Source organism: Barbus barbus, assembly GCF_936440315.1.
Source record: "Barbus barbus genome assembly, chromosome: 44".
NCBI lineage: Eukaryota > Metazoa > Chordata > Actinopteri > Cypriniformes > Cyprinidae > Barbus > Barbus barbus.
In genome coordinates this window covers 18,493,197-18,509,320 of record NC_136722.1, presented here as the reverse complement: position 1 = coordinate 18,509,320, position 16,124 = coordinate 18,493,197, and the positions used below count along the sequence as shown (strand labels likewise).

At 42.9% G+C, this 16,124-nt stretch overlaps 1 protein-coding gene across 1 annotated transcript in view; it reads right to left on the bottom strand.

Annotated features, from left to right (window-relative positions):
* Window positions 1-9,084: 9,084 nt before the first annotated feature.
* LOC306863223 (vasoactive intestinal polypeptide receptor 2-like) overlaps window positions 9,085-16,124 on the bottom strand; it is a 38,933-nt gene continuing 31,893 nt past the window's right edge. Inside the window, exons 8-13 of the mRNA XM_079406463.1 lie at window positions 14,620-14,680; window positions 14,378-14,447; window positions 13,161-13,252; window positions 12,489-12,624; window positions 11,918-11,959; window positions 9,085-11,060 (exon numbers count right to left, since the gene is read on the bottom strand). Coding sequence (XP_079262589.1) covers window positions 10,887-11,060; window positions 11,918-11,959; window positions 12,489-12,624; window positions 13,161-13,252; window positions 14,378-14,447; window positions 14,620-14,680 — 575 coding nt within the window. The 3' untranslated portion in view covers window positions 9,085-10,886. The remainder of the gene's footprint in view (window positions 11,061-11,917; window positions 11,960-12,488; window positions 12,625-13,160; window positions 13,253-14,377; window positions 14,448-14,619; window positions 14,681-16,124) is intronic.

Genomic DNA, 16,124 nt, shown 5'->3' with positions numbered 1-16,124 from the left:
ATTTAGACAGCATTCATTTGAAATGCCTGTGTATTTCCATCCAGTGCAGGGATTCTGAAAGCAGATTTGCAGTTCCCAAGAGTATAGTGTGTGGAGGTTTCCACTTCACTGGCTTTTGAGCACACAGGTCCAACACTCATTGGTCGCCACATCCACAGGCTGACAACTCACCTCTTGTCACAGGATTGGATGCATTTCATTTTGGCCTAATACCCATGTCAAATGATTTAGCTGAGGTATAGAGGTCAACAGCACTGATAAGTCGGGACGAATCATGATGGATCATTGCCAAAGTGAAGCATCTGGAGATTCTTCGGGTGAAGGGATAGGGCACAGGTGTTAATTAGCAAGTCAGACATTTGAAGTTGTATAATGTAGGCAAATAACTTTTAATTTACTATGTTCTTGAAGTTGTGACAAAAGAATACATTACCACAAATCCCTTGACAAAACCGTAGCTCTCAAATGGCTTATTTTGCATTTTCTGAGGAAAATATGGGTTGTGCTTGCCCTTGCAAAACGTCTTAGGTTACTTGTGTAACCCTAGTTCCTCGAGGGAACGAGAAGCTGCGTCAACGACGCTTTGGGGAACGCCAACAGCGTAACCGGCTCTGAATACCAATCAAATCTGTCCAGAAATGGGAAGGGATGTCACGGGCGAGGTGACGTAATGACCAGCTGGTACAAAAGCACGTGCGGTGAAACCGGCATCAGCTTATAGAATGAAGCAAGCGCTGGCAGGGATGCCGGAAGTGTGGCTCCGTGACGCAGCGTCTCGTTCCCTCGAGGAACTAGGGTTACACAAGTAACCTAAGACGTTCCTCTTCAGGAACTCGAGCTGCGTCAACGACGCTTTGGGGAACGAGATACCAATGGCTCCAGACTTCCGCACCCCTGCCCTGTGTGTCCAAAAGAGGCGCACAGCTAGGGCAAGAGAACGGAAGAGACTGGAGTGGCTCGCATGTCCAGGCCAAGGATCTGACTAAGGTCAGAGGCGTGGACCAACCCGCAGCGTTGCAGATGTCCTGAATAGGGACAACTGCGAGAAAGGCCTTGGAGGCCGCCACACTCCTAGTGGAATGAGCCCTGACTCCCATCGGCGAGGGGAGGTCAGAAGACTCATAAGCCATGTGAATGGCATCCACAATCCACCGACTGAGGGTCTGCTTGGAAGCAGGCAGACCCCTCTTAGAAGGACCGTAGCACACTAGCAACTGGTCCGTCCTTCTCCACATGGCAGCTCTGTGGACGTGCTCGCACTGGACACATACGGTTTAGCTTCAGCTGGTCAGGCTCCCGAAAGGGAGGAGGACTAAGCCTCAGTGCACCACGGAGGAAACATGTAACTAGGGGTTGTGCGCCCACTGTCAATCCACCAAGAGGGGTGTGGTAAGCAGAAATTGCCGCCACATAGACCTTCAAGGTGGAGTGGGCTAACCCTGCGGAGAGTCGAGCCTGCAGGAACTCCAGCACTGTACCTACTGGGCAGTTAACTGGGTCGAGCTGGCGATCTCCGCACCATGAAGTGAAGAGTCTCCACTTCAGGGCATACAGTTTCCTCGTAGAGGGAGCTCTGGACTGGAGAATGGTCTCAACAACCTCGGTTGAGAGACCAGAGGCTATCAGCTGTGCCCCCTCAGGGGCCACACCCACAGCTTCTATAACTCCAGGCAGGGGTGCACAAGGGTGCCTCCTGCCTGTGAGAGGAGATCCCTCCTGACTGGAATCTCCCATGGAGAGCCGTCGAGGAGGAAAATCAGGTCCGAGAACCATACTCGGCCCGGTCAGAACGGGGCTACCAATAGCAGCCGGTGTCCGTCCCGGCGCACTCTCTCCAGAACTCCGGGGAGCTGAGCAATCGGGGGAAAGGCATAAAGACGAAGCCTCGGCCACGTCTGTACCACGGCATCCAGCCGCTCGGAGCTGGATGACGTAGAGAGTACCAGAGGGGACATTGCGCTGCCCGAGTAGCGAAGAGGTCCACCTGAGCCTGGCCAAACACTCTCTAGATCTGCTTCCCCACCTCGGTGTGAAGCATTCATTCCCCGGATAACAGCCCCTGCCTCGACAGGGTGTCTGCTCCCCATGAGGTACTAACTCAGATGCTCAGAAGGGAGCGGCATGCTCAAGGTGACCCTCTAAGTTGAGGGGAGCAATGCTAGCTCTACCAAGGCAGATCTCTGGAGAGCGGAGCACTTAACTCTCTGCCTGAGAGGGAACTCAAGACACTCAGAAGGGAGCGGCATGCTCAAAGGTGACCCTCAAAGTTGAGGGGAGCAATGCCAGCTCGACCAACCAGGAGAGCTAGGCCTCATAGCCCACACAAGGATCTGGTGTGCCAGCCTGTACAGGGGGCGCGAACCGCAGACCTCCTTGGTGGTTGCTATAAGAGACCACCGATGTGTTGTCGGCTTGCGAACTAACACATGGCAACCTCTTAGGTCTAGGAGAAGTACTTCAGAGCCTGAAATACGGCCAGCATCTCGAGCCTGTTGATGTGCCAGGCAAGATGATGACCCCTCCACCGACCGTGGGCAGGGTGGCCACTCATGACCGCTCCCCAACCGGTGAGGGATGCGTCCGTCGCTAGCGTACGCGGCCACAAGGAGCTCCCAACACCAGGCCCTGGGACAAGAACCAAGGTTGTCTCCACATGTCCAAGGCACGTAGGCACCGCCGCGTGACCTTGATCATGCGAAGCGGGTTTCCCCTCGGGGAGAACCCCTTGGTCTTGAGCCACCACTGTAGGGGTCTCATGTACAGCAGGCCAAAAGGTATCCCGTTGGACGCAGCTGCCACCAGACCCAGCAGTATCTAAACTGCTTGACAGTGAGTGACTGGCCTTCTTTCACCCTCCTGACTTTCGTGAGGATTGACTCTATCCGAGCAGGAGACATACGTGCCTGCACCGTGGTCAAATCCCCACCACCCCCAGATAAGTGGTTCTCTGTAATGGAGAAAGCACACTTTCCTTGGGGTTCAGTCTTAACCCCAACACTTTTAATTGAGCGAGAACAACACCTCAATGTTGAGCCGCCCTCCGCTCTGATAGAGCGAGAATCAACCAAAGGTCGATGTAATTGAGTATGCGGGCGCCCCGTAGCTAACGCGGCGCCCACACACTCGTAAAAGTGTGGGGTGAGAGTGCTAGGCCGAAGGGAAGTACCCGATATTGGTAAGCTTTTGGCCCCAAAAGCAAACCTCAGGAACTCCCTGTGAGTGGGAAGGACGGAGACATGGAAGTATGCGTCTTTTAGATCTACGTGTCAAACCAGTCCTCGGACTTGATCTGAGATACTTACCTGCTATCAGACCAGTCCTCGGACTTGATCTGAGTACTTACCTGAGCATCTTGAACTTCAGTCTTGCAGACTGAGCGGTTCAATTGATGCAGATCTAAAAAAGGGACGCAAACCTCCATCCTCCTTGGAACTATGAAGTACCGGCTGTAGTACCCGGACTCTCTTCGGAAGGAAGACCCACCTCGATGGTCTCTTTCCTTAAGAGAGTATCTACCTCTTGTTCCATTACCAGAGCCTGCTCGGGGCCCACAACGTGGAATTCACCCCATTGAATTGAGGCGGACGAGAATCAAACTGGATTCTGTAGCCTCTCTCTACAGTGCGCAGGACCCATCGAGACACATTTGGCAGTAGTATCCACGCTGCAAAATAGTCTACTAAGGGAACCAGTCTCTCGAGACTGGCCTCTGGTGTAACCCGGAGGGGTGGCGAGCATCTCAGCTCCGCTACGATACCGGGCGGAAGAGACTGAGATATGCGCTCGCTGGAGACCGCTGCGCCCTGAAGCACCATAGGTGGCAGGGTTGGCAGAACGATCTCCTGAGGGCGCTGGGGGGGGCGACGATCGCCGTGCGATCGTCGCTCTACCTCAGCGGGGGCTACCCTCATAAGCCCTGATCCCACTCACATCAGGGCTTCTTGGCCGAAGACGTCTTCGCCTGCTTGGCTAGGAGGTCTTTTACCGCGCACCCTTCTTACCGCCCCAACCCGCTCCCGCGGGGGCACGCTTGCCTATACGAGGAGCCAGCACGCGGCAGGGGCTGCTCTCGCCCAGCAGCCCCATGAGCTAGAGAGCGGCGAGGAAGAAACCGCTGGAACGCCGCCACCTGCCCCCTGAACCAAAAAAGGCCAGGCGGCAAAGTGGGGCGTCCAGAAGGAAGGCCCTGTCACGGCTTACCATAAATCCGACAGGGTCCACCAAAGATGCCTCTCCGCCGCCACCAGGGCTGCCATAGATCGCCTTGACGGTCTCCCTGGCGGCGCGGAGAGACAAATCAACGGTTTTGCGGAGCACACAGATGTGCTCCGCATTAATCCCCCGCCCTCATCCAACTCCTTGAGCAGGTCAGCCTGGCATGCCACCATGATGTGCAGACATAAGCCAGCCCGACCTGCTGACGCGTACCCTTTGCCTTCAGAGACGACGCAGCGTCAGGGGACAGATAACTCGCAAGCGTCTGTTCCACCCGCGGCATCGCTCTGTAACCGCGCTCACTCGTCCCCATGACACTACCGAAGTAACAGAATGAGGGGACGAAGAGGCGGGCCGAAATATTTTCCCTACAACCTCGACACCTCAGTGTGGAGGTCGGGGAAAAAAGGGGCAGGCTCAGATGTGGAGGTGAGTCTGAAACCGCAGAGAACGCAGTATAACCCTCTCTGCGGTTCGACAAAACACTCCACAGGCTCCTCATATGGGACGACAGAGTGGGTGCAACATGCTCGACGCCTCCCATGTCAACCTCCTCGGAGGAAGACGCGAGAAGCGCCGATGCCGCTGCCCGAGGGGAAGAAACCGCCACGCGTGCTTCCGGACTCGGGGAGCGGTCGCGGGATCCGGCAGGTGCGGATGGAGAAAAAGACTCGCTCGTCTCAGATCCCTCTGCCAGATCCCGTTGCGAACCCCACGAACGCAGTCTCCGCTCCACCTTAGCGGAAGCGGGTCAGTGCCGCGGGGAACGCTAGTGAAAGAGCCCTCTCCGGAGAAAAGAGCCTTTCGGGAGCGAAGCACACGCAGAGGAAAAGCCTCGCAGTGCGGACAATCAGCCCCCTCGAGGGCTGCCTCCGCATGCCTCGCTCCCAAGCAAAGCACACACAGACTGTGTGTATCCTCCGTACACAAACAGCGTTTTGCACGGAGGAACACACAGCCCGTATTGCTCCTCACTCCTCTCCCCACTTCGCTTTGACATGTTTTTCAAACAGACAGACAGACAGACAACGGTAAATAGGACTCACCAGTCACAGAGCGCTTCGCTGAATGACAAAAAGCTGATGCCGGTTTCACCGCACGTGCTTTTGTACCAGCTGGTCATTACGTCACCTCGCCCGTGACATCCCTTCCCATTTCTGGACAGATTTGATTGGTATTCAGAGCCGGTTACGCTGTTGGCGTTCCCCAAAGCGTCGTTGACGCAGCTCGAGTTCCTGAAGAGGAACTAACTGCCACAATGTAGGTTGGTGTATGTGGTTGCCAGGGCATTGTTATGCAGTTGCTAAGGTGCGCTGAGTGTTTACCTGGGTGGTTGCTAGGTCAATCCAATGTATGCTGGGTGGCTATTTGGTGTCTGAATATTAGACAAATTAAATATTGATTTAAGGTAAAAAATATATATATATATATATATTATTTTTATATTATTAAGCTTCCACTAGGAAATACTGCAAATTAAAACTATTTAAAATCATTTTTGTTAAAGGGACAATTCACCCAAAAATATATTAACCCTTAAGCCACCCAAGATGGGGGTAAAATGTTGAGGGTAAAAGTTTATTCTACAAATTTATAAATAGAAATTGATTCTGTTTATTCTACTACATCAGTTGCTCACCAATGGATCCTCTGCAGTGAATGGGTGCCATCAGAATGAGAGTCCAAACAGCTGATAAGAACATCAAAGAAATCTACTAGTAATCCACATGACTCAGTCCATAAATTAACATTTTGTGAAGCAAAAACCTGCATGTTTGTAATAAATTCATCATTAATTTGTTTTTAACTTTAAACTATTGGTTCCGGCTAAAATACGAATTCTCTGTCCATAATATTGCTCTGTCCATAAAAAGTCATCTTGTCTGAATCAGGAGAGAAATACGCACAAATGAAGCACTGTTGTTTACAAACAAAAACAGTCCAAAACACTCATATTTTTTACCTCAGAAACTGCAGTTTAAAGCTGAAATGCCTAGATGGATTTGTTTCTTACAAACATGCAGCTTTTCATTTGACAAGACATTAACTGATGGAATATGTGGATTACTTTGTTTATTTATTAGTTTATTTAACAGGGACAATGCAGTATAACATCGCTACAATATCAAGCAGTCGATGCCAAGGCTAGTTTGCAGCCCCAGTCCCTGGTTAGGATTTGTTTAACAACAATCACACAAAAAAACAAGCAAAAGTAAAAAATAAAAATAAAGAGCTGAGACTGTGTACGACCATCAGTGTTCACAAACCTGCTTTTGTTTGAACCACTTTTTCAAATTTCTTTGAAAAATGTTCAAGTCTGTTTGCATTTTTATTTCAGCTGGCAGGCTGTTCCAAAGCAGTGTACCTTGAACTGAAAATGTGGATTGTGCAAATTTAGTAACTCTTTGGTACTGTGCAATTCTGATTAGTTGTCTTAGTGATCCCCTTACTACTCCGTTTTGATATTAGTTGGCAAATGATTTCTGGAGCAAGATTATTTACACATTTAAAAACCATTTTAACAAGAGGCAAATTTATAAAATTTTAAAAACTAAGCAAACTATATGTGACCCTGGACCACGAAACTGTAAATTTTTCAAAATTGAGATTTATACATCATCTGAAAGCTGAATAAATAAGCTATGCATATTACTATTCAAAAAGCAAGTTTTTATATATTTACGTTAGGAAACAAAATATCTTCATGGAACATGCTCTTCAATTAATATCCTAATTAAATTTAGCATTAAAAAAAATGGATAATTTTGACCCATACAATATATTTTTGGCTATTGCTACAAATATACCCCAACGACTTAAGACTGGTTTTGTGGTCCAGGGTCACATATTTTTGTAAAATATTACAATGATGCCATCTATTTGGTTTCTTATCCAAAATGTTTAGTGTTTGTTTATATAGAGACCTAACAGGTTGAATGGTCAGTTGAAAGACTCCAGACAGTCACACAATAAGATAAAGGCAGCGGCTATTTGCAGCGATAGATGCTATTCACACTAAGTGTAAATAGCATATTTTTTTAGTGATATATACTATTTACACTAAGTGCAAATAGCAATGGATTCTATTTACACCGTGAAAATAGCAGTATTTTTTAACGATATGCTAATTACACTAAGTGCAAATAGCTAATGATTCTATTTTACACTATTTTAAAAATTATCTGCACCGCAGTATTGTAGTAATAAAACATTATAAAACAGTACCCAATAATAACATATTGAATGTAAATTATAGTTTTAATTAAAATTATTAAATGGATGCCACCTTATTGGGACAATAAAGCCCTACCTACCCGATACTTTTATTTTCAACTTTTTGATTATTTCCTTAATTTTTATTGAAAATAAATGCCTTTCCGATGCAATATGAGATTTCAAAAGGGAGAAAAAAAGTTCGGCAAAAGGCGGACTCGAACTCGGGTCGATCGTGTCAAAAAGCATGACTTCATAAGTGGGAAATAGGACATTTCTGATAACGTGTGAAGGCAGCATAACTTCTGTGGACTTGAACTTGAAAAGTAGTGTCTATTGATGTCTTTCCGTGGTTGAAACAAGATACCTTCTGATGTTCATTCATGTTTATTTTGCGCTATAACTAGTTAAGAGGTAGAGATGACATGCCGCTTGACCTGAGGCATTACAGCAATCTATCACGACACATTAAAGACCCACAAAACTGTATTTATCGTTTGAATTTCTTAAAAATTAAAATATTTGAAAGCTGAGACTTTGTTTCATACCTAAAGTAACCTCCTCTGTCGTGTCTGTCAGCATGTTTCCTCTTTGCACTACGATCTATTTTTCACTGTGTGAGAACATGATGTGTGGCGTGAGAGCAGCATGGCTCGTCGGACCTAGCAACAGTAACTAAGGGGGACGGGTCTTTGCGAAGGATCAATTGCATGCAAAATTTGTATGTAAATGTGTACATTAACAAACACTGCTAATGAGCATGGGGTAAGAGGACTGGAACATCTCCGCCATGGCAGTGTGCCATCCACTGCTATCCTTTATTCCCTAGACTGGACACCATCATGTCAATGAAAGCTGGACAAAAGGCCTCATCTTCATCCAAACAACTGTTATACTGAAAGCAATGAAACTCCATAATTAGGCTGCGTGAATTACCAAGAAATTTCATTTGTGACATTCTGTCAGTTCGATTGTTGTTATGGAGTTGATGGCACATGTAAACGTTGCATGAAGAAACAGTGCTTTGTAAATGACTTGTGTGGATGTGGAGGTCTGCAGCAGCCTGAAAACGAGAGTTGTTATTCTCTGTTACTTTTTACTGTGCCTCCAAGGAGAAGCATGTTCGCTCCTTTTTGAGGATACAGGAAGGCGATAAGACAACAGACAGCAATAGAACAGGAAATGAATCAAAACAACATCATCTGCTTGTGATATCATCAGTGTTGATGTGAAGCTGATCTGTTGATCGGCAAGGGAGAAGTGTAATCGTATTTCACTGGTCCAAATTTAGCATCTCGTTATTGTTCCCAAGACCCACGGTCATAAAAACAAACCCTACCAATGTTATCTACATTGCACGAGCAAATTATTTTGGCATATTAAATAATTTCAATTAGCACAGTGTAAACTAAATACGTGCTGAAAATTAAATTCAAATTAAATCAGCTACATTAATTGTGCCAAAAAAGAATCACTACAAAGTTGTAAATAAAGATTATTGGAGTGCATTTTACAAAAAACAAATAAATACCATTTTAGTCTTTCTACTTTAAATTTTGCATTTGATTCACTGTTACTTGCTGTTTCTTTCTAATAATTTTGAAATTTACAAGCAAATTTACAGTGTACATCGTAAATGTACAATAAATACAATTTAAAAACAACTTTCACATTTAATGAAAAATCTCAATACAGTTTACAAGAAACATTCAGCAGAAATGTAAAAACTGCAAAAACTGAGAACAATTTTCCAATTAAACAATGCAGATGGTTAAATATATTAAACAAGAAGTGCACAACATTATGTCCTCTGTTTGTACATTTTTTTTTACATAATGCATCTGTCAAACACACCAGATTCTTCACGGACCATGGCCATCTATAAAAATGAAGGCAAACTGTCCTCCACAATAAACTTGGAAACCCACCTTCAATATTTAATTGTCAACTCACAATTCCTTTCTGCCAGCTCTAATTAAAGCTCCATCTTTTCTTCTTCCTTTAACAGTCTGATAATGATGCTGAATACCCCTGCCCGTGGCATCTGTGTCACTTTAAATGAACGCAACCCCAGACGTGGTTTCCCGGGGAACTCTTGCTCTTCAGGCCTGGCTGTAAGAGATCCGATCTCCTCTCCAACCTATTGTGAAGTCTCTAGACCACAGTACCCAGAATCTGTTTGCAGAGCACAGCTCACACTGAAATGTCACTTTCATACGCACTCACACTCGCTATTTTGTCAGTTCACTTGACCTAAATCTGCATCCAACTGTCTACTGGATTAATTATGTTTTTCAGTTGAATGAAAAGAGCAAAGACAGCAGGATTCATTGCAGTGTACAATTTTCCAACCCCTCTGACAATGTGAGGGAGAGCAACACAAAAGCAGAAATAATCAGAAACACCGTCAACACCTTCTATTTAAATTATTGATCAGTGGGATATGAAATAAAAGAGTTTAACAGTAACAGTTTAACAGAGTAATAACAGCGAGTCATGGTTTGGTTTATCACCGGACACATCTTTTTGTGGGCAAAATATTTATGCCACCCACATATTTCATTCATAAGACTACACTGCATCTCCTCAAATAATGAATTACATTCACATGCTAGAATATACATATCTTTGAAAAAGTATCATCTTATATCTCAGTTCATGCTTTTTTATACTGTGGCTTTTCTTCAAGATATAAAAGAGGAAGAAAAAAAATCCCAGGGGTTGTATAATGACAAAATGGCATTATGTAATTATGTAAAAATAGCTCAATATCGGTGCAAGAATTTTTGCTTTTTCTTACAATCACCACTTTTCATTTGAATGCACGTCTGATTTTTACAGTTACATGTTTCTGAAGTAAGACATATTCTCCTGAAATGAGTCCCAGGCTAATGTGGACACCTCTGGCTGTAATTTCCTCTTTATAAAACCTCACATTTGAGTTTGGTATAGAGGTGACCCACTTTTTTCATTCATCCAAGACATGTTGGTGAGGCGGCTGAGTTTTCATGTGTTGATAGCACGTTTTACATGCGTTTTCATGAACGTCTAAGAAAATTGCTGTAGGCCTTAAGTAGCATTTATATAACACTATTATATAATCTGACTTTAACGCAATAAAGAGTTTACAAAAAGCAATGTATATATAATCTGTATTTGCAAAAATGGAATTGTAGTTTTTAATGGCACCAATACTATCCCACTCACAGAGGTTTGGTTTAATGTGCTATTTTGGTGGTTTATAGCAAAATTTGCTATGAAACAAGATTTTGCATTGTATATTGAAATACAGCATTGTGCCTCAGAGATGCTGAATCCTCATTGTGTCTCTTGCATGTCAATCTCATGCTTCAGAAAGCCTAGTCCTCTTCAGCGTAAAGCTTTTGAAAAATACTGAGTTGTTAGCCGAGGGGCAGTGAAGTAAGAGCGTGATTCATTTAGCTCCCCTTCTGGATGTCTCACACCACGGTGGTCTCAGTCTGTAGGAAAGACTGGGCTCTGGAGTTCCGATGGAATTGGGCCATGTTTTCTGTACCGTTTCTGGATATGGATGAACTGTGCAGACGGTAGTCTCGACCGATGTAACGCTTTAAACGTAAACTCCGCCACTTCCTCTTGAGTTCGCTCTGGACCTGCAAAGCAGCCAAATATAACATGTATTAGCATGGTCTTTAGCATTAGCACAGCCACATACAGGGTGATAAGTGAACATGAAAGCAAGATTGAACCCATTTATGCATAAAATATGTGTCTAGTTTTATTGTAATTGATAGGGCACTATTATTGCAAACATAAATGTTTGTAATCTTTCATCAAAATTTAATTAAATTTGCTCTGCCTCAGAAAAAAAATTGTTTTCAACCACAGAGGCAACTTTTGCAAGACCCAAACAAATCATCATACATGTTTATCTCCTTCAACATCCTTTTTCACTCAGAAATACATCACAATACAGAAGTAAAACGGGATGTGAATGTTTGATATTGACTTGAATGTGAAGGAAAACTACTGCTCTGTTCCAAAACCTAGAGAGCTGCCTGAGGATGAGGCATTTTAAGGCATCATATGCATACAAATGAAGAGTGTTCTAACGTTATCATACTGCCTTTTAAAATACCTTGTTTTGACCAAATTCAAAGGAAGCACTGTACGTATCTTTAATAGAGATGCCAATGCCAGAATGCATTGAGACAAGCTCAGTTTAAAAACAAATCAAGGATGGCAGATGAGGTGGAAAAAAAAATGTTGATTATAAAAAAAAATGCTATCAGATACCAAAAAGCATTGTCAAAAAAGTTCAGTCTAATAAATATTTTACCCAATGTGTAGGTGTATTTTTGTAATCTTTAGTTGTTTGTATTCTATACAGTACTATTTGTATTCAATTACAGTTAGGATGCAGTCTTAGAAGTCAGCTGCCTATGTAGGCAGTAAGCTCAGGTTTTGGAATAGTGAGATGCATCAAAGATCAATAAAATTGCAGACTAACCTCACTGTTCAAAAAACAGTACAAAATCGCAACAACCAAGCCCTGTGAAAGGAACACAAAGAGTTCATGTGGTACAACATTGATAAAGCATAATATTATTTTTAAAATTTGGGGTCTATAAGATTTTTTAATGTTATTCAAAAGACAGAAATATTGTGATTTTTTTCTCAAATCTAAAATAAATTAAAATTAAATCATAGTATTTTAATTTAAATGTACTGTTTATATTAACTGATTGTATTTTAAAATGTAATTTATTCATGTGATGACAAAGCTGAATTTTTAGCCATGACTCCAGGATTCAGTGTAATATTTTTGTAGAAAGCATGATACATTTTTCTTTTTTTGCAAGATTCTTTGATGAGTGAAAAATTCAAAAGAACAGCATTTATTTAAAACAGATTTTTTTTTTTGTATCAATATATGTATTTAATGCCATTTCTAATGAATTTAATGCATTCTAAAGAATTTAATGCAATCAAATCAAAACAAAATCTCCAAACTATGGAACAGTGGAAAGTTTAAGTAGATATGAATAATCACTTGTGACACATTTAGGCATATTCCTCACCTGAAAGGATCCCAGACCAAGGTCAAAGAATATTTTATAGTTTTCCATCTCTCCATTTTCATCTATGATGTAAACGAAAACAACATAGTTGATGCCAAAGAGAGGGATCAAGAGAAGTGTGGACTTGGCCAACCTCCTGAAAACAGAAAGAGGAGTAACAGGATTTGGACAGAGTCATTGGGAAGGACCCCTACTGTTATGATAGCTTGGCAATTGTTGTCAAATAGACAGTATATTTTCAAGCAGACAACAGAGAGCTCCAAACTGAAATCTCAACTTTAGGAGAACAAAAAAGGGAAAAGCGCATCTGTGAGAGCCATCAAATAGAGCACAGCCTCTCATGCATTAGCGACAGGGCACTCAAACTCAGAACGTGCCACTCTCAGCAGAACAAAACCTCAGATTGCTACAAATCGCAACATAAATATTTCACCCCCATTTCAATGCATACACATTTTGCAATGCACAATAGATAGTGGAAGACATGGATAAAAATGGAAAGCAGCCATCCATTTACTGCCATTTTTCTGAAATTCATGCTAGAATGAAACTCCTGGTAAATTTAAAAGGGAGATCTCAGCTATGACCTGAATAGCATGTAAGAGGGTTCAATCATGATGCCTGATGCCATGTTTGCAAAATAGAATATTAGTTGGCATCCATTTGCAATACCTGTACTGGGACTGATCATTTCCACCAACATCAGGACACCTCAGTTTCTGGACCAGGATTCGAATGATGCTGATGAACAGAATAAAGTTCAACTGTGGAACACAGAATGGAAGATAATTTTTTTATATATCATTCCTCTTTTATACAATGACATTATCCAGACTAAACATTACCACTGTTCACTGGATCTGATCTGACAAGAACTTCTCAAAACATTCTGTAAGACTTGAACCAGATTACAGGATTATTGCACACACTGTGACACAACGCCTTAAAGGAACAGTTCAACCAAAAATGAAAATTGTCACCATTTATTAACCTTTTCAAGTCATTCTAAACCTACATGATTTGATTTGTGTCCATAAAATGAAACTCTAATAGATCCAGTGTTGACACCATTGACTTTCATTGTATGGACAAAAGTATCTCCACTTTGTTTCACAGATGTAATCATACCAGTTTGGAATGGCATAAGGTTGAGAAAATGATGACAAAATGTAAATTGTTTGCTGAATTATCCCGTTAAGGAGTTGATCTGGCGTTTAAAACGACACTAGAAACACTATTGATAATCTCCAATTTCCATCTTGTTTGAATCCATCAGACAGAAAGTAGAAACAAAAGAGGCCACTTGTTTCTGTTCCTCATAATTAATCCCGCCATAAAAACTAACCAAAACAAGCAGAACACCTTGGCCAAAGGTTCATCAACCAGTGGCATTCTGGGTAGCAGAGAGATGTAGTTACACAGTAGCATGGAGTGCAGAGCTCTGTGAGAGAGTTATCTAAACACCAGAACTGAGCACGTTTGCCAGAAAAACTTATGTTTTATTATTATTATTGCATTCCTAGGCTCTGGAAGACTGAGGAACAGGAACATTTTGACTTGGATGCGTTTGGGCAAAGCTGTCAAACACAGCCATCATGCTGTCCAAAGACATTTGATCTCTTGCAGGTGAGTGTTTAAATGGAAATGGCACAGTGGACACAAGAGAGAGTCTTGGCATTTGTGCTGAGAGAGGCACTTGTGACAGCACGTTTGCTCGCTCTTCCTGACATGCCTGCGCTCACATTCCATCCAGGACATGGAAACTGTTCGTGAGACTCAGCACATCCCCACGTCTGCTTTGCTGGCAGAATCCCTTCCTGCCTGACATAATGCATACAGTATGAGGCTGGTTTCAGGGTTTATAATAGCTGGTGTGAGTTTATACTCACAATGACAGATGCCATGATTGGCCAGTTAATCACCCGCCAGGGAATCGGAGCGTCATTTCTCTCCCAGCATCTGTTATGAGGAGACATCAAAGAGTTACAGTACAAGTGCTTTCATAACAGCGGTTGCAAATGGGAATGTGTTTCATCATCTTCTGCCTCATTTTAATCTCTCAGGTTTCAATATCCGCTATTAAGAGTCTCATGTGAGCTCTGTCACTGTCTGATTATGCTCAACTACTCACCCTGTGTCCTCGAGGTAAATCCTACACACAATCCATGGAATCACAAACACGGTGGGGAATCCTGGAGGAAGGAGAGGGAATGATCAAATATCAAGAGACTTCGTGGTCACATTCATTCATGCATAATCAATGTAAATATAGGCTACAGACAGACAGACAGATAGACAGATAGATAGACAGATAGACATAGCATTGAAGATGGGTCGTGGCTGGATCTTCCAGCATGACAATGTCCCCAAACACACAGCAAGGGCAACTAAGGGGTCACTCCGTAAGAAGCATTTCAAGGTCCTGGAGTGGCCTAGCCAGTCTCCAGACCTGAACCCAATAGAAAATCTATGGAGGGAGCTGAAACTTCGTGTTGCCCAGCGACAGCCCCAAAACCTGAAAGAGCTTGAGAAGACCTATATGGAGGAGTGGGCTAAAATCCCTGCTGCAGTGTGTGCAAACCTGGTCAAGAACTACAGGAAACGTCTGACCTCTTGTAAACAAAGGTTTTTGTACCAAATATTAAGTTCTATTTTTCTATTTTATCAAATACTTATTTCATGCAATAAAATGGAAATTAATTATTCAAAAATCATACAGTGTATTTCTACTTTTGAAATGTGTTTAATTTTCTGGATTTTTTTATATTCTGTCTCTCAAAGTTGAGGTGTACCTATGAAAATTACAGATCTCTCCATTGGGAAAACTTGAAAAATCGTCAGTGTATCAAATACTTATTTGCCCCACGGTAGGTAGGTAGGTAGGTAGGTAGGTAGATAGGTAGGTAGGTAGATAGATAGATAGATGGATAGATGGATAGATGGATAGATGGATAGATGGATAGATGGATAGATGGATAGATGGATGGATGGATGGATGGATGGATGGATGGATGGATGGATGGATGGATGGATGGATGGATGGATGGATGGATGGATGGATGGATGGATGGATGGATGGATGGATGGATAGATGGATAGATAACAGACAGACAGACATAAAGACAGACAGACAGACAGACAGACAGACAGACAGACAGACAGACAGACAGACAGACAGACAGACAGACAGACAGACAGACAGACAGACAGACAGACAGATAGATAGATAGATAGATAGATAGATAGATAGATAGATAGATAGATAGATAGATAGATAGATAGATAGATAGATAGATAGATGGCAGACAGACAGACAGACAGACAGACAGACAGACAGACAGACAGATAGACAGATAGATAGATAGATAGATAGATAGATAGATAGATAGATAGATAGATAGATAGATAGATAGATAGATAGATAGATAGATAACAGACAGACGGATGGACGGATGGACGGATGGACGGATGGATGGATGGATGGATGGATAGATAACATAAAGACAGACAGACAGACAGACAGACAGACAGACAGACAGACAGACAGACAGACAGACAGACAGACAGACAGATAGACAGATAGACAGATAGACAGATAGACAGATAGATAGATAGATAGATAGATAGATAGATAGA